The sequence below is a fragment of the Rhinoderma darwinii genome, chromosome 6, assembly GCF_050947455.1.
Source record: "Rhinoderma darwinii isolate aRhiDar2 chromosome 6, aRhiDar2.hap1, whole genome shotgun sequence".
Classification (NCBI taxonomy): domain Eukaryota; kingdom Metazoa; phylum Chordata; class Amphibia; order Anura; family Rhinodermatidae; genus Rhinoderma; species Rhinoderma darwinii.
In genome coordinates this window covers 25,609,953-25,623,059 of record NC_134692.1, presented here as the reverse complement: position 1 = coordinate 25,623,059, position 13,107 = coordinate 25,609,953, and the positions used below count along the sequence as shown (strand labels likewise).

The 13,107-nt window shown below is 41.0% G+C and overlaps 1 protein-coding gene across 2 annotated transcripts in view; it reads left to right on the top strand.

Moving 5' to 3' along the window:
• The first annotated feature begins 4,108 nt into the window (after positions 1-4,108).
• The window catches only part of ITGB6 (integrin subunit beta 6), a 49,871-nt gene continuing 40,872 nt past the window's right edge, over positions 4,109-13,107 (top strand). For both annotated transcript variants that reach the window (XM_075829355.1, XM_075829354.1), the window contains exons 1-4: positions 4,109-4,302; positions 6,243-6,408; positions 7,690-7,851; positions 8,781-8,876. In XM_075829355.1, coding sequence (XP_075685470.1) covers positions 4,124-4,302; positions 6,243-6,408; positions 7,690-7,851; positions 8,781-8,876 — 603 coding nt within the window. In that variant the 5' untranslated portion in view covers positions 4,109-4,123. The remainder of the gene's footprint in view (positions 4,303-6,242; positions 6,409-7,689; positions 7,852-8,780; positions 8,877-13,107) is intronic.

The following is a 13,107-nucleotide window of genomic DNA, read 5'->3' as shown; positions in this document are numbered from 1 at the left end:
TCTCTACCGGAATTTAGGCACTTGTTCTCTGGGAAGTACAATGACTTGTGAAGACTGCCTGAAGTTAGGACCACACTGTGCATGGTGTTCTCAAAAGGTAAATCTGTGAACTGGTGTAGCATGACAAGAATTGTACTTTTATATCATGTTACTATGAAATGCTTGCTGTACGGCCTCCTTGTTTCTGTCAGCTTTCTTTGCAGCTGTCCTAGGCATTTTTAATTCTGCAGACTGTTTCTAGATGCAGCAGGATAACCCACCATCTACAGCCTTTAATAAGCTTTGTGTACAGTTAAATGTGTTTTAACATGTTATATCTCACAACAAGCAAACAAAGCTCTCTTAAAGCATCCGTTTTGTTACAAATAAAAAAAACACAATCCTTCCTTAGACCATTGTAGATGCATATTAGATGTAGTGAAGCCTAAAAAGTTGTGTGCAACCTTTATATTTAGGGTATTTTTCCTTCCCTCTGCTAGTCTCTAGAAATTTATATTTTCTCTCCATCATTGCTGAGTGGGCGGGTCTTCCTGGTGTGATGTAAGAGCTGTTCTGTGTGCCCCGAGCCAATCAGATGTCCCTCCCTCCTGTTACCTCCCCTCTCATAGCATGTAATCCAACAGGCACACTGAGGGTGAGATACTGCTAGAGCACCGCTCCTCCCTGTTTAGTATTAGCTATTTTTTGCATTTTTGGGGGACTGAGGTCTGCGTTAATTGAAAGGATAAATCCTTTAACCCAGGACGTCATAGTCCAGCAATTATGGAATCCTTAATATTACAAATGTAAAACTTAGATTGAATTATCTATTGAAGACTCTTCCGGTTAAAACATGGGGATGATGGGTCACCTATTAAGAGTTCATTCACAATCATTTCCACATTTTCCTTGAGTGTCTATACCCTTTTGACAGGGAAATGTAAGTTAAGCAGATCACTTGTTGCTGAGGTTTATCCCGTGCCAGGCTGAGGTTCCTGGGACCCATCAGTGGAAATTATTCTGAGGGCCACCCTCTATCTATACAGAACATGCACCTGTCATTTTTTATGGGCATTATAATCTTTGTTGTTATTGCACACGTAGGACATATCATCAATAAGATCTAATACGTTATTTGTGGATCAACCCATAAGAAAACGACCCTAATGTCAGGTGATTGTCTCCAAAGTCACCTCCAAGTTGGGTTGTTTACTGCTGGACCTATGGGGCCCATTATTGTATCAGGGCTTGGGCTGCCGGAGGGTCCTCTGGGTCTCTGGTGGGCCAGTTCGACCCTGGGTTAATCGCTTTTTGTGACCTGTGTGCGTAATCCTACTACACAATTAAACTGATTGTAAAGGATCTGCCAGGCACAGCTTCGGGGTTAACTCCCATAATTAATCAGTCAGCACCTGAATCTACATCCCTGAGACTGACTCCAGCTTCCACCACTCAGGCTGGAAGGCTTAGGAGTGGGAGAGCCTATCGCAACCTGGCCAGACTCAGCTAGCTCCCGCCCTCGGTCTATTTAAGCCTGCCCTTCCTGTCCCTCGGTGCTTGTGATTCTTTTCGTGTGGTTTCCTGGCCCAGCTACAGCTCCTTCTATTTTGATCCTGCTCCATACAGACCCTGGCTTACTGACTACTCTTCTGCTCTTCGTTTGGTACCTCGCACACTCCTGGCTTGACTCGGCTCGTTCACCACTCTGGTTGCTCACGGTGTTGCCGTGGGCGACTGCCCCTTTCCCTTGCTTGTGTTCCCTTGTATGTTTGTCGTGTTTGTCGTGCACTTACTGAGCGCAGGGACCGCCACCCAGTTGTACCCTGTCGCCTAGGGCGCGTCGTTGCAAGTAGGCAGGGACAGAGTGGCGGGTAGACTAGGGCTCACTTGTCCGTTTCCCTACCCCCCGTCATTACACTGATCATGTACTTTCTTGTACAGTAGAAGAGTTGAACCTTAGACCATTTTCTCAGTTGAGCCCAAGGTGCCCAATCCGACACTATACATGGCTTTCTCATATTGTTGACAATAATACACAAATCATTAAAATGTATTTTGCCGTATTGTCGAATATTCACACAGTTCAGATATTCCTACTGACTGCAAATCATCCGACATGAACCTCTTACTACAGCATCCCTCAGTGAATTTCTTCGGTCAGACTAAACAGTAGGAGGAATTCATTGAGCCATTTAAGGGCACTCACTGTGAGATTCACTTCCTGCCTCAGAAAAAAAACATCATTCATCTAATACAACAGAATTAGACATTGAGATTGCTTTAGAGAATGGAAAATGAATCAATATTATTGTCTGGGCGGAAGTTAAGGAGTGCCCCCGAGATGTCCAGACCTCATCATTGCAGGATCTTACCATCTCCTTGTACTTCTGGGAAATGCGTTATTAAGGGTTGGGATTCCCTATGGCTATAAAGAATAAGAACATAAAAGCCTATGATTACAGAGAAGAGGTTTTTACTTGGATATTTCGGTAGGATCCAGCTATATCGTAGCTTTTATATTTTAGCTTCTTTTGTTGCCTTTGCATTTATGCATATATCGTCACAAAATAATCATACCTGAAGAGACCAAAGATCTCTGTGATCCAGGTGCAGGTAAATATTCAAGTCATGAGTCGACAAATTGCATAGAGGGTGATTAGATGTGCAACTCCTCATCTTTTCTCCCATTTAGTAGAAAAAAAAGACCCCCTAAGTATAACAATCAGAGAGTGGAAGACTGTACAGGGGAGAGATCACACTAATACTTGGTCTCCATTTTTTTTCTGCTCTCACTTGCAGTTTTCCTTCCTCCCCTACACAGACACAGAACTTGGAATTTCATCCTGCTCGCAGACTTCAAACGAGTGCTACTCCCCAAGAGCTTTGATACTGGTTTTATTTGAAAGCTAAGATTATGGACTTTAATATGATACTTCTATATTCTAGTGGTGACAATCATTTAATGTCAGGATATATTACATATATCTTTGGTAGTGAAAGTGTAAAAGTGCCAGTCGCTTCTCTTATCTAAGCCGCGTTCATGACATCATGGGTGGTTCAGTGATGGCGCCAGGGACTTACTGATCATTCACTGCTATCAGACCCTTAGTCATCAATAGTCAATACATTGAGATAGTAGTGATTGAGCTTAGTCGTTATATTGTTTTGTTATAAGCAGTGCAAGTCACAGATTTTTATATTATATTTGTTTATTGGTTTATATTTACTTTTGCAGAATTTTACAGATCCTCTAGAAGTCACTGCTCGGTGTGACACCCCTGAAGTGCTACTTTCTAAAGGATGCCCAGTAACCAATATTGAATATCCCAAATCCAAGGTAGAAACGCGCAGGAATAATCCTCTTCCAGAAGGAGCTCAGAAAAACAATGATCATGTAAGACAGATCACTCCACAGAAGCTTGTCCTTAAACTGAGGCCAGGTAAGCTATAAGTTGGGCTTTCCTTTACATCGGGACCTTTCACTTGCCCTGTATATAAATAGGTAGTGTGGCTTCTTAGCACTTCCAAGGGGACATGCCCCTCCATACTCTCCCCGGTTACACCCCTGAATTACTGGATGTGATACAGTTAAGCCTCAGCACATTCTTCAATTCCGTTATCTTATGTAGTATTGGGGGCTTTGGGGTCCCACTGAAGTAGGGGTGCTGTCACGACTGCTACTTCTGCACCGCCATTAGCTACGCCATAGGCGAAACTCAGCCTCTCCACCTACAATACAAAAATATCATGTGTAGTACTATCCTATACTGGTTCACATGTGGTAGTAGTAATAATAATAATAATTACTATTTGTATTATTAATATTTCCATTATTATAACAGTGCAATTCTTTTAATCCGGCATCCAAAAATCCAAAAAGTCTCATAATTTGGCATTTGCTTTCAGCTAAAAACCTGCTATATAGTTTGGGATTTCAGAACAAATATTCCAGTACATCTGGTCCCATTTATACCGGATGAAAGGAATTTTACTGTTTATTTCTATTAATATGGAAATCCAATACCTATACAGATTGAAAACTTTTATTCTAACTCCCTGTCCATTAATTCCTCCAGGGAATGCAATTACATTTCAAGTTGATGTCCGTCAAAGTGAAGATTATCCAGTAGACTTATATTACTTAATGGACCTCTCTGCCTCCATGAATGATGATCTGAGAACCATACAACAACTGGGATCTACACTTTCTAAGGAAATGTCCAATCTGACAAGTAACTTCCGCCTGGGATTTGGGACATTTGTGGAAAAGCCAGTTTCTCCGTATATAAAAACTGTTCCAAAGGATATTGAGAACCCCTGCCAGTAAGAAACTTACTCACCCTTACTCATAATGTTCCTATAACTGTTGATTGTGATTAATTGTAGTGACATATAATGTGTTCGTCATATGTGACTTATCCAGCAATGACAAAATGAACACAGCGTCTATTGCCAAAATAGTCACTAAGATCCAAATACATTTTTCATATGGAATATAAATTACAAATATGATAGTTGCACTTTGAATTGTAGTTATCAAAGAAATATTTTTTAATTTTTATTGATTTTTATCTGTTTAGTATTTTGCTATTCAGTGTATTGTTTTCATTGTTGTAATGCACCATATTAAGCTACAGTAAAATTCCTTTAATCTGGCATTAAGGGGAACTAATACCTACTGTATCAGATGGATTATGAGATAGTCAAAGTAACGAATAAAAAAATATTACTTGTAAGGGTTGAGAAACCTCTGCAAGGCAGTACATGGAGCTTTATGGCGCTGAACTAATAGATCAGTACAGCCTTTATTGACAGGGCTATGTCGTGTGCATGAGATTGTAGATTTATGGTCGCATAGCGTTAACTCATGCGGCGCAACAAAGTGCGTTGCTACAATTTATTTTTTATTAAGCCACACCTCTAAACCCGCCCATACACAATCAGTTCAGTCCATACAGTATAATACCCCATAGTGCCCCCATAGTTTAATACCCCCAAAGAGCCTAACCACAATATAATGCCCCTATAGTGCATCCCACAGTTTAATACACCCAATGAGCCTAACCACAATATAATGCCCCCATAGTGCCCCCACACAGTATAATGCCCGATAGCGCCTCCCACATAATATAATGTCCCCATAGTGCCTCACACAGTTTAATACCCCCAAAGAGCCTAACCAAAATATAATGCCCCCATAGTGCCCCCACACATTATAATGCCCGATAGTGCCTCCCACATAATATAATGCCCCCATAGTGCCTCACACAGTTTAATACCCCCAAAGAGCCTAACCAAAATATAATGCCCCCATAGTGCCCCCCACACGGTACAATGCCCGATAGTGCCCCCCACATAGTATAGTACCCCCATAGTGCCCCCCACAGTTTAATACCCCAAAGAGCCTCCCCACAATATAATGCCCCCATAGTGCCTCCCCACAAAGTATAATAACTTATAGTGCCCCCACATAGTATAATGCCCCCTTAGTGGCCCCCACACCGTATTATGCTCCCATAGTGTCTCCCCACATTGCTGCATCGCACCTGCCTGCGCCAAACCACTCACATCTGACGGCTTCCTGCTCCAACATTGTATTCATCTGTATCTGCGTCCTGAGGATAAAGATACAGTTGAAACTGGAACATGCCACCGGCCGCCTGGGACGGTTGGGAGGTATCTAGTCCTGCTACTAGTAGCAGTAGAATTAAATGATAAAATGATGTCTGCCTGGACAAGCTGACTGCATACAAATCTATATTTTAGTTCATTGTATGAATCCATATGCAGTAAGCTCTTAATGGGTCCTCATGGGACCTTAATTTTCACTACTACAATATAGACAATATTAGTAAATGTGCCTCACTGCATTATACTGAGAGCAACGCCAGTAGGGGTGGTGCACGACTAATCTTATTTTGCCTTTTTAATCCCTGCGTCATGCAGCGCCCCCTCGAGACCTGTACTAGGCATAACATAGTGCATTAGTTTTGCCTGGAGCAGTCCTTTAAATTCTATTAGCCTGTTTCTATTCATATTTGTTTCTGAGAAAGCCGGGTAAGAACCAATGTAGCATTTTTTTTAGTTCTCACAAGGGCTGTCTCTAAGTTTTTCTACAGTCCCGAGCAGCAAAGTTATGCAGCGATAGAGTAACGATTGTATCTTTGCATACCAGGGCAGACTTGCCATACAGAAGTATTGTGTAATACATATTTAAATAACATTTCATGTCATATGACTACATGACTGTTTGCATTTTACAGTAGAGAATCCGTGGACTGCTTACCAACCTTTGGATATAAACATGTTTTATCACTGACTCACAATACAGCTAATTTTAATAACATAGTGCAAAAGCAAAGAATATCAGCAAATATTGATACACCCGAAGGAGGGTTTGATGCCATTATGCAGGCAGCTGTTTGCAAAGTAAGTAGTTTTCTATTGTATTGAATACTTACTGAACCAGTATTCAGGATAGAGCAACAGTCAGATCAGTAGGAACCTGTGACATTTCTAAGAGGACTTAGAGGAGCACCTCTATACCCAAACATTTCATTGTGCATGTGAAAGGGCCCATTCCATAACTCCCAATAGAAAAGATTGAGCATGTGCCGCCTGTTCCCCACCAGCTGGCCCCTTCTCAGGATCACTGGAGATCCCACCAACTGTGCCACTTTGTAAATGATCCTACTGGATCGCGGAGGATTCTGTTGACACATAATGAGTCTGTCAGGGGTTCGTTTTATAGGCTACTCTATTTTGACAGTCAGAGAGCAATTAAAATGGACCATAACCCAAGTGAGAACATAGGCATACTTGTATAGTCTAAACAATAGACAAATTATTGTAAAAAAAAAAAGTTATTACAAAAATAAACGTTGATCATAATGTACTCTTCCAATTTAATGTTTTTTCCAGTTATTTAGGCTATAGGGTGGGAGAGGGAATGCGTTTCTTCAGACGGCAGTGGGTTTTCGACTTATGCAGTACACACTTTTAGGCCTCATGCACACGACCATAATGGATTTTACTGTACGCAAATATGGATCCGCAAATACGGATGCACATCCGTAGCTGTCCGGAATTGCGGAAGCACCCGTAGACTTCTACGGGCGAGACCGCGCCGCAATTGCGGACAAGAATAGGACATGTTCTATATTTTGCCGATCATTTCTACGGCCCGGACACACATCCGTAAATATACGGAAAGGTGTCCATTGCCTATAGAAATAAATGGGTCCGCAATTTCATCCGTAATTATGGATTCCCTAATTACAAATGAAAACTACGGTCGTGTGCATGGAAAATTGGTGGCGGGAAGTGCAAGACTGTTCCTGGAACCTAATTGGGCATTGGGTACTGGATAGCAAGTTTCCAATATAAAAGTGTACAGTGTGCAGGGACAGTGATTGGCGATCCCTTAGTTGCCTATAAGAAGTCACTGCTTTGGGTAAGGTGGGATCAATTACTTGCTGCAGCTTACCCTGATATGAAAGAGGGTCATGGTTTTGACAACTGATGGAATCTGCAGTGTGGGTGTCATTGTCCTGGAACCTTATAACATTACAATGGCAGAAAGAATTGAATGCAGCTGGTATATTAAATGCACATACTTGGTTTGCTTTCTCCATTAATAATTTTGTTGAATGTTTCACTTTATGCAAATTTTATCTAGCACTATATCAAAATAACTTCCTTTTAATGTAGGACCGAATTGGATGGAGGAATGGATCAATGCATTTGCTGGTATTTGTGACCGACGCGGATTCTCATTATGGCATGGATAGCAAATTGGCCGGTATTGTCATTCCAAATGATTGTCAATGCCATCTAGACAGCAGTAATGAATACTCCATGTCAACTGTCCAGGTAAAATATAATCCTGGTTGTAAGGGTTACAATTAGAAGACCACACTGTAGAGTAGTGTGGTGACGTGGTAGAGTACAGTGGTGACATGTTAGAGTAGAGTGGTAACATGGTAGAGTAGAGTGGTGACGTGGTAGAGTAGAGTGGTGACGTGGTAGAGTAGAGTGATGACATGGTAGAGTAGAGTGGTGACGTGGTAGAGTAGAGTAGAGTGGTGACGTGGTAAAGTAGAGTGGTGACGTGGTAGAGTAGAGTGGTCACGTGGTAGAGTAGAGTGGTGACGTGGTAGAGTAGAGTGGTGACGTGGTAGAGTAGAGTGGTGACATGGTAGAGTACAGTGGTGACATGGTAGAGTACAGTGGTGATATGGTAGAGTAGAGTGGTGACGTGGTAGAGTAGAGTGGTAACATGTTAGAGTAGAGTGGTGACGTGGTAGAGTACAGTGGTGACGTGGTAGAGTACGGTGGTGACATGGTAGAGTACGGTGGTGACATGGTAGAGTACGGTGGTGACGTGGTAGAGTACAGTGGTGACGTGGTAGAGTACAGTGGTGATGTGGTAGAGTACAGTGGTGATGTGGTAGAGTACAGTGGTGACATGGTAGAGTACAGTGGTGATGTGGTAGAGTACAGTGGTGACATGGTTGCTTATTGTCGTTTATCTTGTCATTCAATTACATTTGACCCAACAAGAGCAATGGGGGAAGGGAACTGACAACTTCTTTGCATAAATTTCTGGCACAGAAAAGTGGTTGTCACTTTTTAAATCTTTTCAGCCATTGGGCTGACAAACAGCTGAAAGTCTTCACTACTCCACCCCATACTACTATACGACTATATAATGGACAATAATATGGATCTGAATGAGTAAGAGGATTTCCATATCTTTATAAATAGTGAATGAATACATTTTGCTTTCTGACTTCTTGCAGGAATATCCAACACTTGGTCAGCTGATAGAGAAGTTGGTGGAGAATAATATTCTGCTAATATTTGCTGTCACTCAAGAACAAGTCCCACTTTACCAGGTAATAGCAAACACTTTTTGACATTGCATTTCACATTTTACAGTCCCTTGTTATTCCAGACAAAATATTAGAGATGCGTCATAGAAGCCTGCTCATTGTAAAGGCTCGGGGCATGGAGATATGAGGTTCAAGTAAGGTTGGCTTCAATCTATATCTAAATATCTTACTGTTTGTAATTCTCTACTTCTACTGCAACAAAGAAGGTGCAATCAGCAAAAGAGTCATCCCTACCTTCCCTACTGAAAAGAATCGGAAGGTGAAGGCCACCATTTTTTCAATGTTGCCTTTTCATTTATATATGTCACTGGCTTATACAGTATATGATGCATATTCCTATGTGACTAAGGATCCATTCAGATGTTGGGGTTGAAGTGCAGTTAAAACTTGCATGGAAAGCCACATCCGAAAACTGCATGTGTTTTTACTGCGATTTGGTGCATTTTTCAATGCGCTTGCGGTAAAAATAGCAAGTGCATCAAAAAGCATCAAATTGTAGTAAAAATAAATGCGTTTTTTGGATGCGTTTTACCTCAACCGAAAATGTCTGTATGGACCCAAAACAATTCACTTTTCAAAAATATTTTCGGGCCAGATGGGAATGTGTGGGGTCTGATTTAGCACCGAGAGAGAGGCCCCATTTATGGCCCTCATTACGATATATATGCCCCTGCCCCTGTTTCTATTCTATTGAAATGCTTATACTTTATAGAGGGAGCAAAACCAATGGTATTATCTTAGGAACTGCTACTTCAGAAATGCCACCCTTTTTTATTTTTTGAAGACAAAATGTGCATTAATTTTACTCAACAGATTATTGTACAATCATCACGTAACGCACAGAAAAGGTCCTACATTTAAAGGCTATGTACACCATTGCAGGGCATTTTTTTGTATTTTTTTTTTAATAATCAGGTTAGTCAGTGTGTAACTTTATAAATAGTTTTTATTAAAAAATAATTTACTTTTGGAGATACAGCTGTTCTGTGTTCTCTATACAGAACAGCTGTATCATTCGCTATTACCTGAATCAATGAGTACCGCGGACCTGACCGTTTCAGTGTCAGTGGGTCCCGCATGTCAATGACATGCAGGGTCCACCTGTAATCTGTCATGATGTGATAAGATAACAGGTGGATCCCCCGTGTTAGAGACACAAAGGACCAGTTGTCACTGAACACGTCAGTCACACAGACCTGCAGGATTTAGCGCTAGATACAGCTGCTCTGTCTACAGGATACAGAGCAGCTGTAGCTCAAAAAGTAAGAATAATTTTTAATAAAAACTATTTATAAAGTTACACCAAACACACTAACCGACCTGTTTATTAAAAAAAATAAAAGCCCTGCAATGTTGTACATAGCCTTTAAGAATGAGCTTTTATTCTAATAGTAACCATCCTAGATTTTGTAGACTGTACATTATGTTTTCTGCGGGGGTAGCTACAGTTGTTGTGCTTCGTGTGCTGCTCTGGTGCATCCAGCCTACACAGTGATTTAATATGGAGAATTGCATTAGCCTTTGATTAATGGTGTTTTTTCCCTTGGACAAGCTGGATCTAAACTGAAATGAGAATATAATGAGCAATATTTCCTGTGCCTCTGTAATCAGTAAAGCTTGCTTGTGTTGTGTGGAACAAAGAAAAGGGAAAAATACAAACAACCTACGGCCTCATACTCAACTAAACAAAAATCTTGTTTCACAGCCTCATAGACATGACAGAACTGTGTACAAAAGCACCACACAGAGTCCACAGCACTACGAAGCCACAATGCCACCATATCATTCTACATTGGATGCAATATATAGGAGATATTCTCGTAATATGGCATGCGATGAAACTTCTATATTCCTTCAAATTATATCAGAGGCATATGGAGACAAAGTAAGGCCCCATGCACCTCTATGGTTGCCCTCTGAAAGGGAATGTGTCGCTAGAAAAATATATTATTTTTTTTAGTTAAACTGTTAATATATAAATGATTACACATTGCTCTAATTTTTTCACAAGTCAGGAAATATTATAAATTAGATTCTAATTTATAAAATTTCCATGTGCTGGTCACTAGAGGTAGCAATTCCCAAAATTGCAGCATTGGCATGTGGTAAATGCTTTATGCTGCAAAATTGGAGAAGACACACTCGCTCTAGTGTCCTCAAACAATCCCCCCTCCTTTATCCTGGCTAGTGCCAGGAGAAAGGAGGGGGTTGAATGTTCAAACCTCCTACACTGTGTGCCGCCATTTTTTGAGCGAATGCACAGTGTAGGAGGATTAGATACCGTGGTAATCAGACAGTATAACACGAACATACACACACATCACATACACAAACATAACTTACCTGCTCCTGCCGCCGCCGCTGTCGTTGCCGCTGCCTCCGCTCCCTTCGCTCCTAGTCCTTGCTTCTGAACATATGGACGAAAGCCGCGACCAGAAATAGTCATCTTACTGTCCGGCCGCGGCTTCCGGTCCACATGAAAATGGCGCCGGATGTTGCTCTGCCGAAGACCTTCCTTTTGGACTGTGTGGGAGCGGCGCATGCGCCGCTCCCACACAGATGGGGTACGCTATAGTGAATGGAACGGCTCCCGTTCGCATTCTCTATGGGGATGTATGTGCAGTATTCCATCTCTGTATGTCGTTAATCGACACATACAGAGATGAAAAAAAAAATGGCAGCCCCCATAAAGAAGTAAAAGAAAGAAAAAAGTACAACCCAAAAACACAAATAAATGCTATTTATTTTAATGACATACTAAAAGCAATAACATATAAAAAAAAAAATTTGTGACACCTTCCCTTTAAGGCACTGTACAAAACAGAGTTGTAACACGCCTGTATGCTGGAGGCCTTAGGGTATTTTCAGAAAAACGTCACGTCAACATGCCCAAACGATTGAGACCCTTTTCACATGAGTGTAATATGGCACAAATTCTGGCCTGACTACAGGTCTAATGAGCCAAAGTCACAGTATCCTGATCCCTATGATGTCTTAGTTTAGGTCATTAGACCGTCGGTTGACCCAGGAGCACATGCTTACCTCCGCCTCGTTGGTCAATTTGGTCAAGCAGTGAAGAGGATCAAGGGTTTGGGACCACCGTTCTCGCGATCAATGGGGTCCCCAGCGATCACAAAATTATCAGCTATCCTGTGGATAGGTGAAAATTTATAATTGTGGGAAAACCCCTTTAAGCTGCTCTAGAAAAATTAAAGCTGCAATGTGATTTGTTTCTATGTAAACTTGGGAATTTTTATGTGAGACAGTTTTGATGAATGAGGACTAGCAGCGAAATTTGCTTACTTAGTCCATAAGTTCATGCTTTGTCTACTCAAATCAAGAAGAAATATTGTGCTATATAATAAAAAAAATAACCATTGAGGAAACTCAATTATTTTAACAGACATTCTTTCAACAAAAAATGTTACTTAATTTTACTATTTATTACTTAAAAAACAAACAAAAAAAACAAAAACAATCTACTTCCCATTTCCTTTTACAGAGAAAATAATTCTGTGACCCATCTCGTAATATGCATTGAATGACAAATGGAAGTGGAGCCATAGAGCAGATGTGATTTGAGCATGAGCTGTCATGTTCAATTTACTTTAGAGATTCTGAAATAATCAGAAAAATATGGTTAATGTTTGATATGTCCCATACTTGGCAACCACCAATGAAAATGTTATCTTATTTTACATCTGTTGCTGTTTCAGCTGTCATTGGAAGAAATCTTATAAGAAAAAGTTGCTTGTTGTGAATTTTTTAAAGGGGTTGTCCACTTTCTGAAAACTGATGACCTATCCACCGGACAGGTCATCAGTATATGATCGATGCGTGTCCGACACCCGGACTCCGCACCGATCTGGCACCGGCTGCCGGACGATGTTGCTGGAAGCAGATGGCTCCTGTAAAAAGGATAGTGGCTGTTCGGCGGTATTGCAGCTCTGCTCCTATTCAAGTGAATTTTTAAGTCAGTACAGGGGGTGTTTTACCCTGTAACTGCGGCTTTTATGGATGCCCTAGTAAGAGTGGAGTCTGAATGTCTCCCAGAGATCGTTCATTGTAAAAAAATATATATGTAAATACCATCTACACTAACCCAAACCGTACTCATAGCCACCCCGATCACCTAAGACTGTACATATTATATATCAAAATGACTGCAACAAAATGTGGGGAACGTTATTTTAGTGTGAATTTGCTAAATAAGAAAATTAAAGAAATGCAAAAA